The sequence below is a fragment of the Gambusia affinis genome, linkage group LG16 (assembly GCF_019740435.1).
Source record: "Gambusia affinis linkage group LG16, SWU_Gaff_1.0, whole genome shotgun sequence".
Lineage (NCBI taxonomy): Eukaryota > Metazoa > Chordata > Actinopteri > Cyprinodontiformes > Poeciliidae > Gambusia > Gambusia affinis.
In genome coordinates this window covers 2,935,986-2,963,426 of record NC_057883.1, presented here as the reverse complement: position 1 = coordinate 2,963,426, position 27,441 = coordinate 2,935,986, and the positions used below count along the sequence as shown (strand labels likewise).

The 27,441-nt window shown below is 38.2% G+C and overlaps 2 protein-coding genes across 23 annotated transcripts in view; both read left to right on the top strand.

The window, feature by feature from the left end:
• The first annotated feature begins 2,066 nt into the window (after positions 1–2,066).
• eif5 (eukaryotic translation initiation factor 5) lies at positions 2,067–11,981 on the top strand. Of its 3 annotated transcripts, none has more exons than XM_044142907.1 (12): positions 2,067–2,167; positions 2,708–2,915; positions 5,062–5,341; positions 5,437–5,518; positions 6,744–6,916; positions 7,039–7,150; positions 7,261–7,391; positions 8,161–8,322; positions 8,582–8,743; positions 10,128–10,292; positions 10,465–10,608; positions 11,539–11,981. In XM_044142907.1, the coding sequence occupies exons 3-12, from the start codon at positions 5,270–5,272 to the stop codon at positions 11,635–11,637; spliced, it is 1,302 nt and encodes a 433-aa protein (XP_043998842.1). In that variant the 5' UTR covers positions 2,067–2,167; positions 2,708–2,915; positions 5,062–5,269; the 3' UTR covers positions 11,638–11,981. The 3 variants fall into 3 exon arrangements, with proteins under 3 accessions (XP_043998842.1, XP_043998844.1, XP_043998843.1); XM_044142909.1 differs by having other exon boundaries at positions 2,159–2,417; XM_044142908.1 differs by lacking the exon at positions 2,067–2,167 and adding an exon at positions 2,517–2,571.
• Positions 11,982–14,820: 2,839 nt separating this feature from the next.
• The window catches only part of mark3a (MAP/microtubule affinity-regulating kinase 3a), a 49,113-nt gene continuing 36,492 nt past the window's right edge, over positions 14,821–27,441 (top strand). For 8 of the 20 annotated variants that reach the window (XM_044142833.1, XM_044142825.1, XM_044142820.1 and 5 more), the window contains exons 1-3: positions 14,822–15,471; positions 22,035–22,217; positions 23,198–23,251. In XM_044142833.1, coding sequence (XP_043998768.1) covers positions 15,418–15,471; positions 22,035–22,217; positions 23,198–23,251 — 291 coding nt within the window. In that variant the 5' untranslated portion in view covers positions 14,822–15,417. Of the gene's footprint in view, positions 15,472–17,766; positions 18,095–22,034; positions 22,218–23,197; positions 23,252–27,441 lie in introns of those variants that run through there. The other 12 variants (XM_044142822.1, XM_044142824.1, XM_044142823.1 and 9 more) reach the window with 5 other exon arrangements.

The window sequence follows — 27,441 nt, the reverse complement described above, 5'->3', positions numbered from 1 at the left end:
TGCAGTCCACTATATTCTCAAATTTGTGTAAGTATGCATTATATTTAGTACATTTTGATTAACAATTGTTGTGGTAGATATATTTTAAACATGAATTTTAGAAAAACTATATATATATATATATATATATATATATATATATATATATATATATATATATATATATATATATATATATATATGTAGTGTGTATAGTTTTTTGGGGGGGGAGGGGGGGGGTTGTACTGTACTAGTAGTCTTTTGTTCCTCCCGTTAACCATGTATTCTTTGTTTTCTTCACATAGACACACTCAGTCTGTAGCAGTAGATGGTTGTCCATCTTAAACCTGGTTGTGGTTTTGTTGGCATATGGTCATACAGATGCATGAAGAGCAGATAAGCTAAACTGTACCTGCACTTCAAAATAGATGGAAATTTGTTGTTACTGACAGGCGCATCTCAATAATACAAGACAAAAATAGAGATGTGAAGTCTGACATTCCTTTAAAATGAGAAACATATATTACACTGATTCACAATCATAAAATTTCTGTTAATTTCTTAAGATTATGGCTAACAGCTGGTAAAAACACAAAATTTGTTTTCTTAGTGTATTTGAATATTACCTTGACCAATAATAATAATAATAATAATAATAATAATAATAATAATAATAATAATAATAATAATAATAATAATAATAATAATAATAATAATAATAATAATAATAATAATAATAATAATACAAAAATGCCATACTTTGACCATTGTATGGCTGGCATATGCAGTTATTGTAAAAACTTGACAAAAACATCATTGACATCCTTCAAAGGAAAGCAGGCCACAAACTGGAATTGAAAATGAAGCTGGCTGGTCACAAGGTCTTAAAAGCATGTTCTTGTCCCCTTGTAGCAACTAATTTAAGGAGGAAAAATCTTTGTAATATTGTAATATTTCTGGTTTGAATGTGTGGTGTTGTTTTAATAAAACTATTTATCATAAGCACTTTTGCACCCAGCTTTCATTTTATAACAGTTGGTAAACCAGATTGAATAACATTGATGCCCTTCTTTATGTCATTTCATGTGACTGTTTTCATCCATCCATTTTCTGTTCACCCTTGTCCCTAATGGGGTCAGGAGGGTTGCTGGTGCCTATCTTCAGCTACGTTCTGGGCGAGAGGTGGGATACACCCTGGACAGGTCGACAGTCTGTCGCAGGGCAACACAGAGACAAACAAGACAAACAACCATTCACACACACACTTAGGGAGAATTTAGAGAGACCAATTAACCTGATAGTCATGTTTCTGGACTGTGAGAGGAAGCCGGAGACATGCACAGGGAGAACATGCAAACTCCATGCAGAAAGACCCCGGGCTGGGAATCGAAGCCAGGACCTTCTTGTTGCAAGGCAACAGCTCTACCAACTGCCCCTCTGTGCAGCCCAGTGTCTGTGACTATTTAACAAATAAAAAAGGACAATCCTGTATTATACGTTTGAGATCACTTTCAAAAGCATCTACCATTTTCTAACCTGCCATGTCTCTTAACATTTAACAATTGTGTTTTAAGAATGACAGAAACAATCCATTTCACCAGTAAAATGTTCCGAGTTTATTTGCTTTTTATTTGATTTTGTGCTAATACCTTTAAGCAACACATTCAGCAACGAGTTTATGGAGCTGTCACTGTTTTAGCTCCAGACAAGTTCTGCATCTTTCCTATGCGTCGTCCTTTTCACACTGGTCAGGATCGCAGGGAGGAGTGTTCCCTCAACACAAGATGGCGACGGCACTGACGTATGCTTTGTGTTTCAGGCGACATCTATTTCTACATGTCCATATTCGAAGAAAAGAACGTCATCAAGCTAGACACTGTGTCGTTTTATCCTTTCAAAATAAAGCCCATGCAAATCTAATTTGTGCAGTTCAGATTGGTAAAAGCCTCGAGTAACAAATTTCTTTATTAAATTATTAACCTAGAACCTGACTCTCGTTGTTTAGTAATGTTCTAACTGTCAACTTCTTTGGTGCTATCAATAAAGCACTAAATTCACCCTAGTAAATATTTGAGCAGACTTTTAATGTTTGGCAACAGAGAAACCGGATGTTGCTAAATTTATTAAACTTTAACGCTTGTCAAAAAAAATCGACACGAAAAGCTGCATTTCGCAGAACATTCGAGAGGTAGGTGATAAATAACTGCATCACGGCCCTTTCTATTCGTCTTTTTAATTTTTCTACGGTGGACATAACACAGTAGAAAAACTGAAGTTAGCTACACGGTGTTGTGAACGTTACTTAATTATTATATCTGAATGGCGTCGACTGCGTTTGGCTAACCACGTTAGCTTTAGCTGCGTGGCGTCAGTTGGCCTTGCGTTTGGGCAAGGGGCTTTTTCTCTGTAAACGTCAGCACTCTCGGACATAATTAACGGTAAAACTGTAGTTTTGTTAGCTTGTTATTAGATGCATAATTTATATATTTGTGTGTTTAATTGACTATTTGTCATTAAAAACGTCGTTGCCAGAACGCATAGTCATTAGCCAATCAGGTTACCCGTCTACTTTTCTCCCCTCCTTTATTAGAGGTAATTAGTACAGCGTTTTAATGAATAATGACAATGACGTGACCACAGTGTTAAAAGGAACTGAACACTGTCGCACCTGCTGATGGTGGCATTTCAGTCCGCCGTTAATGGCTCCTTTTTTCCCCCCCACTAAAAGGTTCCCGGACATCGAGGACGTTCCAGAAAGCTCTCCTCTGTCTCTGAACCTGGCACCGACACCATTTGGACGCCTCAGGGTGTTAAGCTTTGAGAAAACGTTTTAGACACCCTGCTGCCGCAATCGATACACCACCAGCTATCGACCACCGTTCACTGCGGCATTTGGACGATCAGCGTTGTGTTTATGTCTTTGTTTTGCAGAAACGGTAAGTTGTGGGAGCCGAACTTCAATATACATTATGTTTTGTTTTTCTTGTTAGCTACGTGTTACTTAGTTGGCTTATTCTCATTTATGCTTTGCAGTATTTTTACTCTCCCCGTCTTCTCAGCCACTGTTCAAAATGGCTTCTCCCATCTCGTCACTCGTGTGCAGTGGCTGTATGACGCACTCTGCACCAAGCCGCTAGCTGGGCTAGTTTGTTAGCCTCCACCAGAGTAGCCCCCCCCCCGTCTGGTTTTCCAAAAACGATTTTCGTGGAAGACCAATCACTTGTCATTCATTTTGTGACATTTACCGTAATAGTGGCTTTGTCAGGTTATAAGCAGGTGTGATTTGTACGGATTCCATCAGTTGTCGGACCACAGATGACGGGCCTCATGTTTGTGACCTATTAAAAAGAGCAGGCCTTATATGTCAAAAAGCCAGAGGCCCCCCCCAGCATAAGACAAAAGGCTTATACAAATCCATTATTGTGGCCACAAAGAGAGGTTTAAGCTGAATGCTAAGAGGCTTGGTTTCCTTTTTCATTTAAAATCCATGCTGGCTATCTGGAATGCTAAATTACTTTTTTTTTATTTATATTCAATGCATAAACAATGCTGATTTGATAATTTCTAATTAAAAAAAGAAATTTCAGCTAAATTTCTGAATAGATTGGCTATAAGCTAAAAAAAATAAATAAAAAAAACCAAAACTATTCAGCATCCAATTTCTCTTCATTTATATATATATATATATATATATACATACACACATATAATTTTATTTTTTTTGCTTTTGTTACCCTTTAAAGAGATCATTTTGTATATTTGTAATGAGTTTCTGAATGGTATCCATACCTGCATTAGACAAATATCTTATTGCAGTGAATCTGTAGAACAAGTAAATTCTCAGAACAGGGGGATGCTATCGGCTAATCAGAAGGATTTATCAGTTTTAGCTGGGTTTGATCATTTTTTAGCACTTGTATCCATTGGATTGAATGATATATTAGCAGATATGAATATTCTGTAGTTTTATAATGGAATGTGAAGGTTACTTGTTTTCAAACTGTAATTATGTGTAGAAATGATATTACTTGATGCTGAATCAGTCTGCTTTGACAGCTGCGGCTCGTCAGCCTCTGAGGAAGAGCTGAGGTGGAATTATTCAGCCTTCAGCTTCTGCTAATGGGATGATAGCATAGTGACATGGACTTTCTTCTGATTCAGATAACTGACAAACTCAACTGTGTTCTCTAAAGATTGTAAAGGGCCAGTGATCTGTAGCTCAATTTAAAAATACTCGCAATAATCCCAAACTGAACTAACTGAAACCGTCAGATATAAAGCTGCTTGAGGCTCTTCAGGACCCTCCACGTAACAGTCGGCATTAATTAAAAATGCTAAACGACTGAACGATATTCAAATAAACATACAAATTCTCGTTTTATTCATTTTTTGGTTGCGTTCAATTCAATATCTGCTCATAATTTCCACAATAGTGACACACAAATGGTGCATTGGATTATTTTTTTAAAACCCATTTCTCATCATTAGGTTTCTAACTACATAAATATGAAAGTTGAGACTTAATTTTTTTTTTTTTAAATTAGACTGAAAAATGACTGATTCTCTTAATGAATCCATAAAATGTTGTCAGTATTTTCCTAAAACTTGATTACTTTTTTGTAATTTAAAAAAAAAAAGTCTAGTCAGTAGGTATAAGTTGCTCTTTGCGTTTTGACAGCTGCATCCTCTAATCTAGATGCTTAGATAGTTATTAATCTCTTGGATATGAACATCTTAAGTTTGAGATGTTTCCCATTACTTAATCAGTCTGGCTCTAAGCCGTCCTCTACTGTAAGAATTTCATCACTTTATTACAAACTCACTACGTTACGACGTCCATCTACAGGTAAGGCAGCCATTACTGACAAGAAAAAAAACATCCAATCTACCAATTAATGTCTGCCTGGTCTAAATGGTAGTAATACCATTCAGACACTCACAGACTTAGTAGAGCACAGCCGTTTGCCTTTTCCACAGCTGCTTCTTCCGCTATGCTGTTCATCCAGAGGGGTTAGCTAGAGCAGGGGAGCGCTCGTCTTTGTTTCTGAAATATTGATGGCTATCCCTGTCCTCCTCTTTCAGAGCTGTTGCGCAGCCGTTGGAACCTGTGTGGTGGAAACCTAGCCTTCAAGCAAGGAGCTTGCGGCCAGAGCGGCACGACGTTTTTCATGTCAGAGACCGAGCACGCTTGCAGTCGTTTATGTCATCCCCTCTTTTCCAGACAGAAGATCCCGAAAAATCCCCAACCAAGATCCTTTTATCTTACTGATAGTGCTAACATCCAGCCAAAATGTCTGTCAACGTCAACCGCAGCGTGTCAGACCAGTTCTATCGCTACAAAATGCCCCGTCTGATTGCCAAGGTAACCCCGGCAGGTTGAAGTTTATCCCAGCCGTTTAAAAAAAAAATAAAAATCTATTGTGTTGGGATTTATGGTCTTTTCTGTTTTCTGTTTAGGTTGAAGGCAAAGGGAATGGAATCAAGACGGTCATTGTCAACATGGTTGATGTTGCAAAGGCTTTGAACAGGCCTCCAACATGTGAGTAAACTTTACCCTTTTACCTCAGCTTATCTGGGGTGAATAATGTAAAATAAAAATAAAAAGTTATGAGACCTGCCATTTTTGTTGCCATGGAATTTTGATGCTGCATTCAGTAATAAGTGACAAAAAAATCTCAATCTCATGCTGGCAGAAAAAAGTGAAAAATAAAAGATTGGTTTTGTTTTAAATTAAATTTTAGTAGCAGCATTGAACAGTGTTGACTTACTATTTCTGAGGAACATTCAATCCCACAATCCAATAGTTTAATACAGCTAAAAAGAAATATGGAGAATTTAGAAGATTCAGCATTAAGCTCCCAATGTGGTAGAGTTAAGTTAATATTTTATTTAGTCACTTGAATATAAAAATAAGTGGTCTACTACTCTAGATCAAAAATATTATAGAGCACTTTTATAATTTAGGTTTAATAGCAGTCTTATAAAGTGTGGAAAACTGTTCAGTTCAATCCTTTTTCAAGTTTAGATAAGTATGAGAAATAAAACACACATGTCAACACTCAACATTTCCCATATCAAAATGGTTTAGATGTGAATCCAGAACTGGTCTGTTTATCCAGATGCCATTGTGGAGCTTTTACCACACCGTCAAACCAGGAGCTAACTCTAGCATCATATTTTATAATATATGGAACACACAGATAACCGAAGAAGGTTAAATGTTATCAAATGCCCAGAATAGCAGAAAAAATTTGAAATTTGAGGTGGAAATTCTGTGGATATCTTGGACAAAAAGTATTAAAAAAACTGATAAAAACCAAATTTTACAGCAACTTTCTAAAGCGCAAATGTACCTTCACATTAACACAGATTTAACATCAGACATTTCAGTCCAAATTGAATCATTTTTAGAGACAATGTGTTGAGTCTGAGTTTGTAAAGAACTGCCTAGTTCTATTATTTGGTTGGCTGGAATCTCAAATTCAGTGCATTCAGAATCTGTAGTGATGTTTTTCTCTACTTGGATGAACTATCATGTCTTGTTTATCTACTTTGATAAAGATGTCACATCTGACACCAGAATGATATAATCATGCAACTGTAATAATTATAAAAACACAATCGGATTATAAACGCAGTAAAACCAAGCTGAAAACTAAAATTAGAATTTTGTGAACATGCTTAGCATAAGACATAGATGTCTTAATTGTGCCATTTTTATAATTGGAGTAGTTCTAACTGTTGGCCTCGTCTCTTCACTCCAGACCCGACCAAGTTTTTTGGTTGTGAACTCGGTGCTCAGACCCAGTTTGATACCAAAAACGATCGTTACATCGTCAACGGATCCCATGAGGCGAACAAGTTGCAGGATATGCTTGATGGGTTCATCAGAAAATTTGTGCTGTGTCCCGAGTGTGACAACCCTGAAACTGACCTGGTAAATAGTCTCCTGCTTCCTTAAAGATATTTAGCCAAGCTGTCCAACGGGAAACAGAATAGAACTCTTTATGAATTGTTTTAGAATAGTAGTATTATGTTCATTTCTGTCTTCCTCTACAGCATATCAATCCTAAGAAACAAACAATCGGCAATTCCTGTAAGGCCTGTGGATACCGCGGCATGCTAGACACCAGACACAAACTCTGCACGTTCATTCTCAAAAACCCACCTGGTAAGAAGTGAGGGGTCACTGGCTCAACCATAAAATGAACTTCTTCTCTTAAATTCATTCATTCATAACAGTTTTTTATTTTTGCTTTGCTTGTTTCCTCCTGTCAACAGAGAGCAATGATACCGGCTCTGCATCTGTCAAGAAAGAGAAGGAAAAGAAGAACCGCAAGAAGGACAAGGAAAACGGCTCTAGCAGCGGCGAGACTGGAAACCAGGACAACATTGATGCCCCTGAGGCTGTGGTGCGTTTTCATTCACATGATGGTTCAGTGGAGGGATGATCCCCACACGTAGAAGGAGTCAGCTGTCATTGTCAGTCAAGTTATAGCACAGTGTTCATGTAAAATTGACTTTTTCAGCTTTACGTCATGTTATAATGTTATTCCATAATCAAAAACAACCCTGGAGAGCCATGCATGTTTGAAATCCTTTACTCTCCATGGCAACCATTGAGCTGTACAAAGCACCTTGGGGGATGTAGCTCTGCCTTCAAGGACAAAGCTCCTCAGTTGCAGTTTCTAAGTTTTCTGCTTTGCAGAGCTGCTCTCCCCCCTCTCAGCTCCTTCAGACTAGCCAGCACCGATTGGCAAACATTATATGAGCTATTTCTTAGCAGCTCAGGTAAAAACCTTCTAAAAGGTTTAACAGAGGAGCTGTGTTGCGATGACTTACTGAAGGTGGAGTTTCATAAAGAGCAGGAGTTTTTAAAGCAATATATTACAAAATCAAATTCATTTTTACAACTGAAAGTAACATAGTTACTTGATTGTAGTATAAAAGGCACTAAAACGCATAAAACTGCTCCTTTAAAATTAAAACACAATTGCAAAAATGGTTAATCACATTAATGAACCAAACCTCCAACTCTCGGCTCCGAAAATATCTGCTTCAGCCTTGTCTGTTCACAAACAGAATACATATACTGCTTTATCCCTAAATGTTTGTTCAAGTTTTAGGATTATTTAGAGAACCAGGTGCTTAATGCAGTTTCTTCTTCCTTCCCGTTTCCAGGATAGAGACGATGACGATGAGGACTGGGCAGAGGAGACGACGGAGGAGGCACAGCGACGCCGGATGGAAGAGATCAGTGACCACGCCAAGAATCTGACCCTGAGCGAGGACCTGGAGAAACCTCTGGAGGAGAGGGTCAACCTCTTTTACAGCTTTGTGAAAGTAAGAACACCAAAACTGAGTACGCTTCATTGAAATATGCTGTCTGATTGGCTGACGGGGCGGAGTCAGTGTACAGGAACAGAATCAGACAAAAAATAAAACGTAGAAAGTTCTTCCTTGTTTGTGTCGCTTACAGTACTTTACTAAAGGAAAACCACCCAAACAGTGTCGAGTTGAGCAGTCAAGGGGCCAGTTATTAGATTTAACAAAAACAAATCTTTCCCTGCAGTCGTTCACCTCTTTCTTTGTTCTTGAACAGCAAAAGAAGGAGAGCAGAACCATCGATGGTGCAGATAAGGAGATCCTGGCAGAGGCAGAGCGTCTGGACGTGAAGGCCATGGGTCCGCTCATCCTCAGCGAGCTCCTCTTCAACGAGAACATCCGGGACCAGATCAAGAAGTACAAACGCCACTTCCTGAGAGTACGTCTGTTCTAACAATCTGAAAATCATCATCAACAACAACTTCATTTAGAAAGATCTTTAACACCAGGAACAGCTGGAACAAAGTGATGAACAGCAGCAATAAACAAGAGAAAAGAAATCATAAGTGACACAGCTAATCACACACTAATGAATGAAAAACGCAATCATTTAAAATGCAAATCAGTAAAATCAAGTCTGTTGGTTTAAGTGCCAATGAGTAAAAGCAAGTTTTCACACAGGTTAAAATTATTTTTTTAAATTCTTTTTAAATTATTAGCATTTTGGTTTTCAGTTGAACTTACCAAATAATGCATTGTGAAAAACCTTTTGTAATGATGTCAGCATGCCAATTAATTCAATCTGGTGTTTGCTTATTAATGATGAACATTTGCCTTTAAAAACAAAAACAGGCATATGTTTGGACAGCACAGTGCCGTTACACATCCTGCTGTCTGTCACACAGCTACAGTGAAAACCCTGTGAGCTCATTTAACAAACAGTAAAAACAGCAAAAATTATTACTAACCATTTATTTCCATCTTTTTAAATGAGAGTATCTAAGAACACTTCCATTATAGGAAAATTGTCTGGAAAAAGTATCAAATTTCATTTTGGACTGAGTGAGAGGATCTCTAAAGATGGGGAAATGAAAAACGGCATCAGCAGTCATTGGTATAAGAATTACTGAAGGAAAAAGAAACCCAGGTTTCATGTTAACACTCCAAACGTTCATTTACAGAAATGAAAAAAAAAAACCTAACAGTTAAAATAAACAGTGGCCACATTGAACTTTAAGCATTGGCTATGGAAAAACCCTGATCTCCCATCATCAGAATTATTTTGTACGTTAAACTGAGAACGATAAGTTCTTCAAATAATGGAAAACATTGTTACATTAAATATTTAGAGCAACACATGTAATCTGAGAGTCTCATGACTTAATACTCAATTTCTAAAATAAAAAAATGAAGACAAATTGATAAAATACGTAGCTTGAGTCTGCTTGTTTTACTGTTTTCATTTCTACATAAGCAGTTTTATTTCTCAGTGCAGTAGTTCTTGACTCGGTCCATCAGTAGACATGATGGCCAGGTTCAGTGACTCCATCTGAAAGTTGTGGCAGTCCTGATCAATCACTGATACCACATTTTAACAAATGCATTTATGTGAGGATCCATGTTTATAGTCAATTATGTTTAATTGTTTGAATGCATATGAAACCACCGCCTTGTGGTCATCAGTGGTATTGCAGTTGGAGGCTCTCCGTGCACACTAAGAAAACATAACTTTTTTTTTTTTTTCTTCTCCCTAATATTTAATAAAACAATTTTTCTGCTGGAAGTGACTATAACTTATCTGCCGTATGTTATTCATATCCCAGTTCTGTCACAACAACAAGAAAGCCCAGAAGTATCTGCTGGGAGGCTTCGAGTGCGTGGTGAAGCTCCACCAGGTGCAGCTGCTGCCGCGCGTCGCCATCATCCTCAAAGACCTGTACGACGCCGACCTGCTGGAGGAGGACGTCATCTTCGCCTGGGCTGAGAGGGTCAGTGAGCTGGCAGCCGCCGTCGGTTCAGTTCTCAACGTCTCCAAAAAATATGAGCAAAGGCTCAAAAGTATCCCAATCATAGCACTTTGATGTTAGTGGTTTCACGTCTTGTTTTTCTTGCAACCAATGTTTCCCCCCCCCGTCTGTTCTCGTTTCCTGTTTTCCTCAGGTTTCTAAGAAGTATGTCTCCAAGGAACTTGCCAAAGAGATCCATGCCAAGGCCGCTCCTTTTGTCAAATGGCTGAAGGAGGCGGAGGAAGAGAGCGAGGGCAGCGAGGAGGAGGAGGAGGAGGAAGACGACGAAAACGTGGAGGTATGACTTTCCTCTTTCTTTCTCGTTTGGACACAAAGTTCCTGGAAATGCTCCAAACTGGCAGTTGATTCTTTTGCAGTGTCATTTTTAAAGTGATAGTTTCTTTGCTAATTCATAGATGCTATGCTAATTGTTTGGGAAATAAAATTCATGCAATTAATAAGAGAATAAAACACTAAATGTTATTTACTTTAGGATTTTTGAAGGTGATCTGTTGTCTTTTGTAAAAAAATTCAACAAAATTGTTAAAACAAAAACAACAAAATTAAAGTCAAAGCATCCCACTCTTTTCTAGCGATGAACTCATAAACTTTTTTTTCATTCCTGATAGATATCTGAGATCTGATTCTATATAGAATCAGCTGATGCCAATTCTCTATAGAACATCAACCTGAATGAACTTAAAGTGTTTATTTTTGTTAATCCAGACATTAAAAAAATAGGTCGACTACCCTGGTCAAAAATATAAAAATAGAAACCTTCATTGAAATGGTTCAGAAAGAGCCATTATGAATTCTAAATATGATTTAAAATGGATAATAAAGCATGATGTCACTCATAGCTCCACTTTAAATATTAGACTGATACAGGCATTTGTTTTCTACTTTTGCCGTTTTAGTCAAAAGATGTTTTCGGTGGTTCATAGATTGATCTGTTTCTCTGGAAAATATTTCAGAATATGCACAATTATATGACCTGAGTATTTAACTCCATATTTAGACTTTACCGGCCTTTACCTGAAAATGGACTGATTATAATACCAGTATGTTATGGAGGAAACGGCAGCACACGGGTTCAGACATCAGGAGGGAATGGATGCAGAAAACAGCTGCTTACAAGCGACCTTTGAACTCTGCGTTATGAATTTGCTGCTTACAGGAGCCTTCTGACAGTGGGCTAAAAGTTTTTTTTGTGCTTTTCTTCCCTCAGGTTGTGTACTCGTCCTCTGCCCGCGAGCTCAAAGTGGAGACCGTGAAACCAGACACACCAGAGAAAGAAGAGGACGATATCGACATCGATGCAATCTGAGGGATTCTGGATGCCGCTGCTGCTTTTCTCTTGTGTTGTGGCTTCGACTCAGCCGGCCCTGTACGACCAATACGGCTCAGCTTTTCCCTTCTTGATTCTCCCCTCCTCTCCCACTGCCCTCTATACACTCTATACACCCCTCTGGCTTTACAGCATGATATAGTATTATAGCGCTTCACCTGCTACAAAATAACTGTATAATTCTGCTATGAGTTTATTAAATGAAGTTGATTTGTGGGATTTTAATCAAGGGTGTTATAGGATCTTTTTCACTGCACTTTTTCTTTCTTCTTGTTTTGAGGTCCCTGTATTTTTGCAGTCAATAAAGAATGTTTTGCTATCCATCATGCCTGTTTGTTTCAGTTAAAGTGTTGGAAATTATAAAGACATTTACAATAGTGGGCATACTTTTGTTTTGACGTCGCCTAAAATTTACTGATATACATTGTAAGATATGTGCTAGCTAGAAAGGTAAATGGTTTCAGCTTCTTTTGTGATAGTATTTTTCTTCACAGTTCAGACTTGAACATAAAATTGCATCTCCACATAATAGAATAAGCTTTAGTCACTGTAGTGGAGCACGAGTAATAACATGGCCATATAATGCAGTTTTTATGTTATTCTGTCGCTGATAAAGTCAAGGTTAAAATGCTTACATTTAGTCTATGCATTTGGAATACTGGTTGCAATATAATTGAATTGTCACCTTTAAGGGAGGAATTTAACTTCAAAACATGCACACAAAAAAAGGGACGGAAAAGAAATATTTAAATATTCAAACAAACTGATCAGAGTATGTGAGAAAGACGTATATCATCGAAAGCTTGTTTTTGGCTGGCTTAACTTGTTTTAATACTAGCTGAAACTGAGTTAAATTAACAGAATAGAAGTGCTCTGTGACTTTAAGAACTCTCGGAAATCCGTGCATCTAGTCAGTCAGGAGCACGCGTTCATCTGCTGCTCTAAATGTTTAAGAACTAAATTGAATAATTCAATACATTTATACATACATTTTTTAAAAAATCCAAGACTAAAATGTGCATCTAAAATAATTGACGACCTTGTTATTTTCTGTCTCTGCCTTCCTAACGCTGGAATGCGAAGAGCAGCACGGACATTCTTCTTTGAAGCGAACAACACAACCATTTCCTCCTGACTGGTGACAGTCCTCGCAGTACTTTGTAGTCCGGTGGGACCGGGGTCAGTCGGTTTCCGCCCGTTCAGCTAAACATGCTTGTGAGGCTTTCAAGTCCTGTCGGACATAAAAGTGATTGAAACAAACCTCAAAAACAGAAGCCATGGTATGTGGGACTTAACGCTCCTTTTTAACACCATACAGCAAAACGAATCAGTTTTTCTTTTGCATCTGCATGTGAAAAATAATTTAAAGGGGCAGTATAAGATAAAAAAAAAAGAAAAAGAAAAAAATTGTTTAGCTTTACATCATGTTATGCTATTCCCTCATCAAAAACATGCTGAGAGTGTTGTTTTGATCCTTTCATGCATGTTTTAGAAATCTTCAAATCTCCCATAGCAACCATTTAGAGGTGCAAAACATTTCCATGCTGCAATCCTGCCCCTTCAGACTAGCAGCAGCAGCAGCAATTAGCAAACACCTAGCAGAACTGAGATTCTACAGAGCTCAGACAAACTATTTCTCAGCTCAGTGTTCTGAAGAAAGTTTGTAAACGGCTTAATGGAGGGATGTTGTGATGTCATGCTGAAGGCGGAGTGTCAGAAAGAGCAGAAGCTTCTTGAAGAGACAGAGGCCCAATTTCAGGCCATCAAATTAGGAAGTCAAATTTCTTTCAAGCTCATATATGCACACTTTGGGGCCACAATGTCATGGGATAAATTAAATTTGTTTTAAGGATTAAGAATAACCATATGAACAGTTTCCACTGAAGACACAGAGAACAATTTTGAGTTGATACCCACAGGAAAAAGTATATTAAGTCACCAAAAGATTTGTGATTTTACCCCTCAGATTTGCAGTTTACAGACATTGAAATAATTTGCACAATATTTTCCACATTTCACACATCCTTTTCATCTCTAAATAGTTTAACCAGGTATTTAAAGAAAATATAAGAAGGTAATATTCCAAGGTACACTAAGTACATTTACGAAGAGAATTAAAGAAATATGTTTTTTCTGCTGAAAGACGTTTTAGAGACAGTAAAATTTAAACACTTAATTTTAAAAAATGTACAGATAAATATTCAATATTTACTGTAAAAGAGATGGATTACTAGAACAAATGAGAATAGTGTCCACAATATGGCGGTTTTTAAAACTCGTTTACATGTGACAGCCATTCCCATCTTGACAAACAACTGGCTACACTATGGCTTTTGCTTGCTTATGAAAAACGAACAATTACTTTTGTTTGTTTGCTAAACGGTTTAACATTGTCAATGCTATTAATACAAAAGCAAAACAACATAAATTATTGTGACCCATGAAATTACAAAATACCTCCTTCCTTTAAATATCCGAAGGGGTTAAAAAATCGTTTATAATCTGCAACTTTCACTATATTTTATGCTCTTTCTTTCTTTATTTTTTTCTTGCTTTCTTTCTTTATTTCTCTCTCTCTCTCTCTTCCTTGCTTCTTTCTTTCCTTCCTTCCTTTTTTCTTTCTCTAACATAATAAAAGGAAAAGATCCAACATCTGTTGTTGTACTGATATATAATGTCTGGAGATTTTTAAAGTACCTTTTATAAAGCAGGACTTGTTTCCATCTTCATTTACATGTTTTAAATCACCTTCTTCTATCATCGGTGTTTGCTTTTATTCTGTATGGATGCAGGAAATTCAGTGAAATGTGAGAACACTGCAAGTCTTTCAGAAATATTCAGCTATTTTTTTTTTATTCCTCCTGTGCTGTCATCTACCCAAATAATAACAGAACTATTCTTCAGTGAACCTTTCTGTGAAATCTAACAGTGGAAGTACATATTCCACTGGTCAAATGTGTTTTTATTATTATTATTATTATTATTATTATTATTATTATTATTATTATTATTATTATTATTATTATTATTATTATTATTATTTATTTATTTATTTATTTATTTATTTATTTATTTATTTACTCAATTTTAATGACGATTAAATCTAAGATTCGCTGATATCCGGGCAAGCGAGGAGTCCGTGAATGCATCTTAATCCAGCCCAGCCGCTGAGTAGCCATTTTGGTCCCACCTAAAACAGACAGACCCGCTTCACTTTGGGCCGCTGGAGATGGGAGAAACCGAGCCTATGGCGAGCGTTTCAGTCATCCGGACCTTTTAAAACCGTCTGCCAAACACCCACCTTTACCACCGAAGGTCATGTTGTTTTTTTAAAGCGAGTCATCTTTGGGGGGAAGAAAGAGGACTGTGGTGATTTTTGGAAGTGACGACCGACAGCGCCTTCACGTTAGTTTAGTTAGCTTCACTGACTGAAAGCCGAACGGACAAACGGACTCCGGCTACCCTGTCGAGTCAAACAAAGGTTACAGCAGGAACATGTTATCTCCGCAGCTTAAACACTAAATACAAGTTGATTGTAATTTTTTATTTTAGTATTTTTTTTACGCTCCGGAATATCTCAGGTGCTTGGCTCTAACACGTCCGGTCTGGGCTGAAAATTGTCACGATCCATGCTGAGCCTGTTTTTCCACAGAGAACTGCAAAGCAAAGCAATAATAACCAGATTTCTTGGCTGGTGGATTTAAAACTGAGGATTATTTTTTCAGCTCAAACTGCTCCTGGTTAAGGAAGACCTAATAAATGATGTCAACAAAAACTCCTCTACCGACGGTCAACGAGAAGATGACGGAAAGTGTAAGTAGAAGAGCTTGTATATCGCATGTGTCTTTGAATTTCACTGATTTGTTTTTATCGTTTGTGTGCATGATAACCCAATTGGTTCTCGGTGCGAGTTCTACTTTGATTGGAAATCGTAAACAAGTACAACTTCTACGTCAAATCACGTCCAGTTCATCTTTGATGTGGATGCATCTATTTATTCTAAGCTTAATGCTTTACTTGACGCCAAATTTGTATTCTTATAGATAATAAGGTGCAGTCGGGAGGTTTAGGCCTAACCATGAACAAAACTAAAGTACTTTGCCTGCTGATTCTGGCAGGCAACAGTAAGTTTCTGTCTCGGCTTCCTATTGGCTGCCGCAGCTGTCACCAATAGGTTTCATCCAGTCAGCTCCCAGATTGGAGCAGCTTTGGTCCCGCCCCTTCGTGGTAGCTTGAATCTCCCTGTGAGAAACAAAAAGTTGTCAAGCCGGTTGTGATGCAACCATCTGTGCTTCCGGCCTGAAATCTTAAAAATAAATGCCTCGGTCGGAATTATTTCAAACCGACTATTTTTAATCCTTTACGTGAACTGAAAATCATCACTAAAAATAATAATATATTTAACATTCATGTACTCTACGCTGAATCACTTTGCTTAAATAAGAATGTTAAACTAAATGTATGTTTTGTGCGGTTTTACTAATAAAGTATAGTATATAAAGCTGTGCACTCCACAAATCTGGCATGATACACACACACACATACTTGCAATATATATTACAAGTAGAAAACTATAAGAAATCCATTTACATAAAAAAAAAGTAAAATGTGATGAGTGCAAAATTGAACTTTTTGGTCACTATGCAAAATTTCTATAAGTGACAATCTGATCCCACGGTCACCATGGCAGCAGCAGCTGCTGTGTGAATACCTGTCTGCAGGATGGATGGAGCTGGACAGAGGTGAGAATTTCCCTTTCCAACACAACATCCATTCTGAAGATGCAGTTAGAGCTAATGAGTTCCATCAAAGCATTTTCATGTCTCACAATGGCCCGTTGTCAGAGAATCTGGGTCAAGACGTTAGAGGTGATGATCACAAATGTTCTCCATCCAGTCTGACTGAGCTGGAGCTGCTCTGGAAGGGAGGAAAGAGATGGCAAACATTTCAGTCTTTAGGTGCACAGGGCTGGCAGACTGGCACCAAAACACTTGATTTCATTGTAGATACAACAGAATGTGGTGGTTTTGTTGCCTCCATCTGTAAAAGTAACACTTTTCAGATTTTTCTGTATAAATATGCCAAGAAAGCACGAGAATTTTCTTCTGTTTTTCCAAGTTCTGTTCAATTTCTTTTTCTTTTTGTTTTAATTGCATAGAGTCCCATTGAAATACATAGAATACTGTGGTCGTGGCTTGAAATCTGTAAAAGTTTACACTGCTTTCTCTCACCTTGCTGTGAGAGAGGATGTTACTGATGAACCCACCCACCAGCTCACGTCCACACATCCCCACTGTTGCCAACTTATCGACTTTGTCGCTTGGCCACTTTTCAGGGTAAAAGAAAATTAGTATCGGTCAGAATCGACAGGTCACAGTGATCGCCCAGAAAACTGCAAACAGTGCACCGCTAACAGAAGGTTCTGCTGCTTTCCCACAATTAAATGAAGACGGACGTGGCTTGCTGATTTTTGTAACCAAGGTCATGTCGACACGGGTGCCGTTAATAGTCCATTACAAACAAAACTTTGCCAATATCTTGCATATGTCAAAAAAATTAAATTTTTCAACTGTAGTGTTTCCATTCAATAAGAAATGCAATTACAACCATGTTTGTTCAAACAATAAGTCATTAAAAACACGCTGACTATAATTATTTTTAATATTTTATTTTGATATTTTTAGATTGGTTTTATAATTTTTTTTTTCCTTAACTACAATAATAACAAAAATGTTTTCAAGAAATGTTTTTTCTGACCACTTTATCAAACCTTTTTAAAACAAATTGCTTGTTCCCTAGTGAAACGAATGTGAAAATTAGCTCAGGAAATGAAAGAAAATATATTTTGGGGGAATTTTCAAATGCATCAGTTTTTTTCTTTTTTACTTTGCGTTATTTTCTTATGAAACACAATTAACCCCTGAAAGAGTTCCCTAGAGTCGGCCTCTTTTCTTTCTTTCTCCATTCCTGCGGGTGCAAGCCCCAAACACCTGCGCGTGACCTCCTCCGTCTCATGACTCGTCACGGCAGCGGCACGCACTCAGCTGGAGATAACACGGAGCACAAACAGCTCAGAACTATTGATTCAGCGGGAGGAAGCGGCTTCTTTAGCGGCTAGCATGCGGCGCCTGCTCCGCCTCCGTTCTGTGTCAACAAACCAACCAATAAGGAGTTTTAGATGGTACTTTTAGCTGATGTTAACGCGGATAAGAAATGGAGGACTCCATGTTCCCAACGCGAGCGAAGCGGCTTTTATTTTGAAAGCGTGTGGGGCCGGTTCTGGGTTTGGGCGTGTCAGCATTCGGCTTGACTAAACGGGAGCTTTCTCCTGTGTGGTCACTGGGGCTCTGGAGTCGGGACGAACCGGCATTGTTGGAGCGTATCAGCGGGCTGAGACATGACAGGGTCCCAGGCAGCCAGGAGACACCGCAGCTTTGTGAGTAACTTTTCCGAAAGAAACGAAGGACTTTCATTAAGGAATGTTTCTTTTTTTTTTTTTTTTTCAGTCTCCCCACAGGAAGTCAGGAGCTGGAAAATGAAACAAAATGTTAGGATTAGATGTTGTTTTTTCCACAGTTAGGTTCTAATATTGAGTTATTGTATTCCGCCTGCAGTGACCTTATCCTAGTTTATGATATTTTTGTCTGCAGCACTGTTTCCAGTCAGAAGCCCAAAAATATTCCTGTAGAGAATTAAACTCCGTCTGGCAGAGTTCAGGGTTAAACTGACCTTATTATGGTCTACTGATGTTTTTCACGTCTACTTCCTTCAAGCTTTGACGTTTTCAGGGTCGAGTGACTTGGACTGAAACTGCAGCTCCTCCACTGAGTTTTGTTTTTATTTTTAAGTTTGATTTCATGTTGTTTTGCTTTTCATATTTGGTCCCTGTGTAAAAAGGTTGATCTGTGTGGAAGTTTCAACTGTGAAAGTTACGTTTCCCACTTTATGACAGACCCTGAACACCCAGCGGGGGGACCTGATCACACCCAGGTAGCGCTATGAACAGGTGGGAATAGACTGAAAGGTTTTGAGGATATTTTCTCTGCACTTTGAGACGGCCTGAGATGGTTTGTCTGGCGGTCTGAGTGCAGTCTGTCCAGAGACACACTGAGATTTTGAAAATTTCCCAGTTAGAGAGAAATCAGTTCTATAAAAATAATTTAAAATGATTAAACTGATATCTTAAAAGACAAAAAGTTCTGTCCTTTCAATCTTGGTTTCTGTATGACATGCTGTGGATGATGTCCGGTACTGTGAAGTCTGTCCCCATCAGTATTGGAACTGTTTGTACTCTGCATTTTTTTAAAAGTCCGACCTTCAGTCACGCAACTAAAGGTTTCAGTGAGGTATTAAAATGTTGTAAATTTAGGCATCCTAACTCCGGGCTTTAAATATTTATGAATATTTGCAGATTTCCTCTCATTGATCTTAAACATTAAAATACCTAGTAAGTCTGTACACTCTTTGCTTCTCCCATAAAAGCTCTGGTGCTGACTTTTTCTTTTTGAGAAATGCAATGGATGAAAGTCAAGACGTTTATTAGATTTTCTGTCATAAGTCTGACATTTTGTACATCCTTTCCTTTTTAAATGTTTCTATATTTTATTCTGTCAGTAGTGTTTTTCATTATTCCAGTTTTCCTTGAAGAGCCACAATTAACAGATTTGAGAAACATCCCTCATAGCTTTTCTGCTGCCCACAGTAACATTTAGTTTTTGCAGTATGTATTGTTTGCAGTAAAACAACGTGGTTATATGACTTCAGTAAGTAATCCCTACCAACTGGAGCTGACTTGGTTATTGTGATTTGATCTAGAGTCATCAATAATCTGTCACGTTTCATAAGTCGGTTAGACCGAATGTGGGGCAGAGCAGAAATAATAGGATGTGAAACAGTTTTCAACGCAGTTTCATGAAATAACATGAGTCAAAACTACAACACGGTTTAAGTACTGAAATGGTTTTAAAGGTACAAAAGGAAGAGACGAACTGACTGCAGGCAAGAATCTAAACTGAGGGTTTGGCAATTAAGAAAGGAAACAACAACTTCAACTTCAATAGCCAAAAGAAAACTATCATATAACCTGCAGTACTTCCATAGTAGAACAAACACGTGACTAAAATCAGAATGAGTTGAAAAGTCATTTTACCTTAAATTGTGAAGTATGTTGAGAAAAAGTTAAAGAAGTTATTTCTGACATTGAAGTAGGTCTTAAATTTAAATCTTTATCTGACAGAAATGTTCTCTCTTCACTGCATTTTCTGCTCAGTAACGGTAGGAACTCACCGTCCCACTTTTCTCACTTCCGACTCAGATGTGAGGTTTATCATCAGCCGATACCGGTCAGAAAAACGGTGCTAACTTTACTTTGAACATTTTGTTTAAACGGAGGTAAATGTGCTGAATTCCAAATTTCTTTGCCAACTCTGCACCAGTACAGCACGCTGTTCTCTACACATTCTTCAGAGGTAACGGCGTTAGTTAGTTGGTAGTTAAGAGGAAGGGGGGGCAGAGACTCCCTGCTAATCAATACCGGACCACACAGAGTATCTGTCTGCTCAGTTTGTTTCCGCCAGTCGTTTGGAGACAAAGGGACAAAACAGGCCTTTCTGTGACGACACAACTTTTAAACTGTGACTGTACTTGATTTCAGGCTGCACCATAACAAAGCTTATCGACCAACATTATATTTCCTGTTTTGTTTTTTAGCTTGACTACATAACATAAATAGTGTGAGCGATTCCATTTTTTTCTGGTCCACTTCCAGAGAAGTTTTTTTCGCAGCTTTAATCAAAGTGGGACAAAAACAAAACTCTGAGACTGAGGCCAGAGCAGCCGCCAGTCAGAGCTTATGAAGACAACCAACAATGTTGACTAGCACTGTTAGCACATTAATTATTGGAGCTGTGATGTAATGTTTTCATCTGAGGTGTGTTGGTTCTGGTTGTTCTTTAGCGTAAGTTATGCACTAGCAGCTTGTTTGCCCAGACTGATTAATTGATTGACCCTTCAGCTTTAATTCAGACACGCGTCCCTTCCTGTTAAGAGAGGTTTAACTAAACGTGCCTCAGGTCCTTTTCCGTAACATTTAGCATGACCTTCCAATCTTGACCAATACCAATTTTCTTTCTTTTTTTTTTTCCTGAAAAGTTACTAAATATATTGACAAAGTTGCTAAGTTGGCAACAGTGGGGTGACGATTGTTAGACACTATATATTAAGGAAACTGGTGTGATTTATTGATGCACCCATACATTTGATCTAAGATGAAAAGCTTCCACGTGTAACACAAAAGTTCTGTGAACTCGAAAGGCTTTGTGTGCTCATATATGATAACCCTAGCATTAATTTCAATTAACCTTTTGAGTGCAATACTTTAGGTGAAACATGTCCAAGGACAGTCAAACGCTGGAGTAGTTTGTAAGGATTCTGTAGTAAACTCCTGCTTCTGGTGTCTTTTCTGCAGTAAAGAGGCTGAGATGTGGAGCTTCCAGGATGAGTCAGACTCTGATTCCGAAAACAGAAACCTGTTAAGTTGGAAAGATAACAATAGTCATATTTCTATGTTAGTGCTGATTACTGAAGAAATGACTATGACTTAATGTAGTGATAATTTGAACAGAACCAGTCATAATTGTGGTTTAGTCCCAATCTCGATTTGTGTTTGAAAGTAATTCTTCAGTATTCCTGCTGTAAGCAGTGATTCATTGTTTACACCTTGTGTGTGTAAAACAAGATTTTACTCATTTAAAATTTAACATCACAATTTCTTTATCTGTTTGAAGTTGTCTTTAGCATTTGGCGTGACAAGTATTGTGTCTCTATGAGCATTTCAATGCTAAGCCGAAATGTTAACATTTCTCTGAGCCTTCCAGAAGGCTGCCAACATTTCATATTCAGCATGTTTCATAACAAGTTGAAACTTTGAAAGAACAGGACAGACTGTGTTAGCTGCACTTCATTCAGTCTTCCCGTTATCTGCTGAAAGCTGTCTCCTGCAGCTTGACTAAAACAGACAGGGCTTAACATGTTCCTTTTAGTTAGCGTTAGTAACACGTCTTCCTTCCTTCAGGCTTCTTCACTCAGTAACAACCTCAACACCACATAATGTTAACACTGATTGGAAATGTGTCAGATCTTGAAGTTCCCTACTGAGTAAGCTGAAAATAGCCCAACTCTGGACAAAAAAAGCAATTCTGCTGGTAATAAGAGAATGTCATGATTTTACTCGGTACACACCAGGTGTGTGCAAACAGAGGTCACAGGTCAGCCTTTATAATCGGTGATCAACCAGAAAAGTGGATTTCGTTTAATCAACAGTTTACTGGTACTTGAAGCACTGCAGCAGTTCTCTAACGCTGTTGTTCTGTCCGCAGCACACATCTCACAGCAACGGGCGCCAGGAGCTCAGCACACGCTCAGGTCGGACCGGCATGCGATCCCGCAGCTCGGACGAGTCGCAGCAACCCCATGTGGGCAACTACCGGCTGCTCAAGACCATCGGCAAAGGCAACTTCGCCAAAGTTAAACTAGCCCGGCACATCCTCACCGGCAGAGAGGTAAGCTGCAGAGATCACTGTCTTTTACTTTCAAAAGTAGGTTCTCTAAAGTCAGCTCCTTCAGACTAGCCAAGAGCAATAAGCAAACACCTGTTGGAGCAGCACATCTGCTGAGCTCATTATAAGATTTACTTCTCTGAGCAATGCTGGTAAAATGTTGCTAAGTGTTAATAGAGGAGCCATGTTGTGCTGCCTTTCTGAAGGTGGAGCTTCAGAAATAGAAGGAGCTTCTTAAAGAGACAGAGGTCCAATTTCAAGGTGTTAAGTTTCACTCAAATTTCTTATATTTGAGTTATATACAGCATTTTTATAACTACTGAAGGTAACAGTTACTTTAGTGTGCTATAAAATGGCACCATGTGCCTTGAAAACACTTGATACTACTCCTCTAAGTTACAGCTGTAGAAATGAGAAATGTAGTTATATGAAGTAAAATAGAAATATAATTTAAGGGAATGTAAGCAGAAACGAAATAAGAACATTTTTGCAAAATTCAGAAATAAAAATAGAATTCCACATTTAAAAATTAAAATAGTTTTTGTTTTGAGTTGAAATGTAACAATAGCAAAATATAGAAATAGGAAAAACAGACAGGAAGTTTGAAATATAAAAAATAAATTACAAATGCACAAACTAAAGTAATAACATGTGAAAAGTAAATATTGTAGATTTAACTGTATAATTATAGATTGAATTTAAATTGTACTGGATCTAATTTTTGGAATAAAGAATTGAAATCTGGTTGCTAAGTCAGTTGTTCAGCCAGGCTGCTGCTGAGCGTTTGATTTCAGAAATGATTGACGTTCCTCTCCGTTGTGCTTTCAGACGGCCTCTAAACTCTGTGAATGGTAGCACTACAGTCACTTTGGTTTATAGCACTCCAATTCCTGTGTTGTTTTCAATTATACAGGTGTTGGCTCTGTCTTTTTCACACTTTTCCACCTCTGACTAAGTTCTAATTTTTTTTTCCCTTTCCACAGGTGGCAATTAAGATAATAGACAAGACACAGCTGAATCCAAACAGCCTTCAGAAGGTAATTTGCTCTCTCCAGTCTCTTCTGTATAAATTGTACCTAGCAAGCAGCTTCTGCACGGTGACTGTAACTGTGTGGCTTTTCTGGCTCGTGAAGTTGAGATGACTCGGCATTATCATGACCTTTGCATTTGATTTGAATCTAAAAAACTTCTGATCATTCTCACTATACATAGAAGAGGTTTTTTTTTTGTTCCCCCTGCTTCCCCAGTTTCTTCATCGTCTTAACCTCCATGATGAATAAATGTAATTGTCGGTGGTCGTAGCTGGGTTGGTTTTCATTTGCTCTTGGCAAAAGTCTTTGTACCGCTTGAACTTTTTTTCACATTCTGTCCTGTTCCAACCACAAGCCTCAGCTCCTCTCTGTGTTTTTTGTGCCGCATGCCCACACAGTCACACTGTGAAGTGGAAGGAAAATCAAACTTGTCTTCGTTTTCTTTAACAAAAGTCTGAAAGGTGTGGCGTGCATTTATATTTAGACCACCTCCATTCAGTACCAACTTTGCACATTTGGAGATGAACATTGTTGTCTTTTTTTTTCTTTTCTTTTTTACAAAATATCTTCAGCTTATTCAGACTGAATAGAGACTGTCGGTTCAGGTGAATTATCAAGGCTTACCAAGGATGCCTTCCATCTGGACTTTGACTGGACCATTAGAACACATAAATATATATTCACACAGCAGGCAAATGTGACCCAAACCTTTTTTTTTTCCCTAAACGTGACCTATGTGATAATATTTTTAAATTCTTATTTTTATTTTATTTTTCTGGGCAGTCTGGCCACAATTCCAAACTTTTCACCCCCCAAAATATCCAAACTGTCCCACTTGCATATGTGGAACTAAATCAGATATGATTTTAAAGTGTCCGCAGCTTTAAGGGTCAGACTGTAAACGGAGCGCTGCGTCACTTTGGGGTTCTGTTCACACAGAAGTCTGTTTGTGGTTGCATGTCATTAGTAGCATTAATGACCAGGCACATAAAAATGGGATTACAGCAAAAAAAGTATTTATTTCCTGTTGCCTATTTCATTCAAGGCTAGGTGCATTCTGTGCAAAACAAGACATTTTTTTTTAACCTTGGCATTATGGGAGTTTTTTTATTCTTAACAAGGCAGCAGTAGCCCCTAAACATTCCTACATTTATAGTTTTTTTCAGTCTTAAATTTAATTCATGATGGGATTAAAAAGATCTTTTAAAAAAAGAAGAAATTAATTTGTAATTTCTCCAACTAAAAAAAAAAAAAAAAAAGATTTTTTTCTGTACTACATTTTTCTCTTGGGACGTTTTTGTCAGGCGAACGTTTGAGTCGTGTGCAGACGTCTTTATGTCCTTCTGCGACTGGGAGGTTTTTGAGGCTGCCGCTAAATGGCTGCTAACATTAAACTGCTTGCTAACTTTTCTGTGTATCCTGGGTAAGTGCAAATGTAACTATGAGGTTTGGTTTTACTGCTGGCTCACTTCTGTTACCAACCCATAATTTTTCATTTTGTCTTCAATTCAAGGTGCAATTAAAAAAAGGTCTTAAAAAGTCTTAAATTTGACTTCCTGAAACCTGCAGGAACTTGGTTTTGTGCTCTTAGACGATCAGTCTGCGAGTTAAACCTGAGCTCTGTTTCCTGTGTCTTTGATGGGTGGTGTCCTCACTAACAAGGCAGACTAGTGTTTTGTCCCATCATGCCTCTGTGACTCCCGGCGCTGCAGTTTTCTGGGAAATGAGAGCAGCATCGACTCGTTCTTTTGAAACCGTCACACAGATGAGAGCAGCGAACGGCTGATGCTGGTCCCGCCTCCCGGCTCTCCTCTCTGCCCCTGGTCTCCCTCTGTGCTCAGCCAGTGGTTTTCCATCAGTTTTTCCAAAGCTCCATTGATTGTTGCCTTTGTAGCTCAGGGGCCCGGGCCCTTTGGCGTTTGCTGTGACACAAAGACTCTGAGTCATGACGCCGCCGTTCACAGAAACACAAGGCGTGAAGCCTTTGTGTCGGTTCTTGTTGTTTTTAGGTTCCTGCTTTGTCACAGCCAAGAAAAAAAAACAAAACTAAAACATAGTTGTCAGATTATTCCTCATGCCGTTCCAGAAAGTATTTGACTTCTTTTAATGTTTATTTTAAGGAACCAGGGCACGTTGAGCCTAAAAAAACAAAGTCGTGTTCATGTCACGTTTCCATTTATAGACAAACTGGCTGTTTTCTCTCTTCCTTTTCTCGTTGAGATGAAGGACATCCAGTCACGAATTGGTTCAGAAGCTTTATCAGCATTCACTCATCCTTTTAAAACACTCTTTTACCCAACAGTTAATGAGCTAATTTACCAAACTAAAGGTACATTCCACTCCCTGCTATTGAATGATAGAATATTTTACCGGAATTCCCAATTAGGTCACAGTTTTCACCTGGAATGTCGTAAATTCCTCACCAGTCTGGACCTCAGAATCCATACCTGTTAAAGGCAGTGATGGACAGAGGTCACATTTTGACAGTTTGGCATCATAGACCTTATTTCGATGAACTGAGGTCATCGAAACCTCTCAGGACAACAAGATAATTTGTCCTAGTAATTTTTCCAAGTAATAGATTGACAATGTCATAACAACAACAAAATTAACCAAACGCAAGTTTGGTTAATTTTGCACAGATCACTTGACACTGGATCTGGAAGATACTTTAAATATCCAAATTAAAAGATAACAACCAAAAACAGTAAATAAAAAGAAAATAAACCCGCTTTCCAATCAAAACCACTAATAAAATGGATTATCAACTCTGTAAACAAATTTTCTGTCAGAAAAGATCAAGGTTTGAAATTATGGAGCTAATTTAATGATGCGATTGATTAATTGCTTATTGTGGCAGCCAATATTATTTAAGAAGACTGATAACAATAGTCACCTCACTGTTGTCAGCCTAGTGTCTTTTTAAGATGACAACATGAGCTTAGAAATCACTAAATCTATATTTAGTGATTCTTCTGACAAGAAAAGAAATCGGTATCTGCTAAAATCGGGATCGGGAATTGAGGCTTTTTAAAGATCTCTGATCGGCCTGAAAACTATGATCGGTGCTCTGTCCTTTCTGTGGTAATAATTCCCTTAATCTGTTGTAGAAAGTGTCTTTCCAGAAGTGCCGTTCCAGCTGATTTTAACCGTTTGGTCGGGGTGATGCAGGATTGTCAGCCAGCGCTCCAGAAAAACAGCCAACCTGAATTAGACTGGACTTTTACGTAACAGTGCAAATGGGGGAGAGGCTGAAGGCAGACAGGAGGGTGTTTTGTCTTTAGAGCCTGAAGATGTCCGTTCAGTAGTTTGTTATGCATGGTTGAGTTCACACATCTGAACTCTCCAGAGCTCTGGATGGGAGCGCTGTCAAAGATCAAGGTGGGAGTCTTGACGAAATGTAAACAGAGGAGACTTAAAGCTAAGTCTGTTAGCATGCACACTTTTCTTATTAAATCACAACAAATCTTCATCTAAACAAAAAAAAAACAACAACTTGTTTTTATCTTCTTACTGCATTGTTTAATCAGACATCAGGTACTGCCATTAAGAAATTTATTGTATTTTTAATTAACCAGCTGCTTTAAATCAAGATTACATAACTTCAGCCAAAGGCAGTCGTTGTTCGAAATGAATTTCCCAAGCTAAAGTTAGCATGTTGACCCATTAACGTCTGTGATGCCCCAGTAACTTCTGACGTAAGCTAACATTAGCCAATATTAGCACAACTGTGAGCCCACTGAATGTGGAATGTAAATCTGTGCTGCTGTTTTTAACATGGATGAACAATTCTTCTTTTCTTCTTTTTAGGAAGAAAACAGAAGGTGGAGGTTAAAAATGTTTTTTGTTGGAAGATTTTGTTTTTCATAACTGCTTTGCTTATGTAATATATTTGAACTCGGATCATTTTCATCCATTGTGTTAGATTAAAAGGAAATGCAGAGCTTAGTAATTTAAGAAAACCATCCCTTGTGTACTCGAGGTTCTCAAAGTAAAAGCTCCCCTAAGTAAGGAATAACAAAGAGTTAATTAATCTTCAGTGCCTCCCTGTTTCAGCCTGTGTGGGAGGTTGAACCTCTGAGGCTTATTTAAGTCGATGTGTTTTTGGTTTTCTGACGTGAAGAGAACTGAAGACTTACTGAGCCCTGCATATGTACTCAGCACCCCTTCAATGTTTTTCAGGTCTGACCAACGGT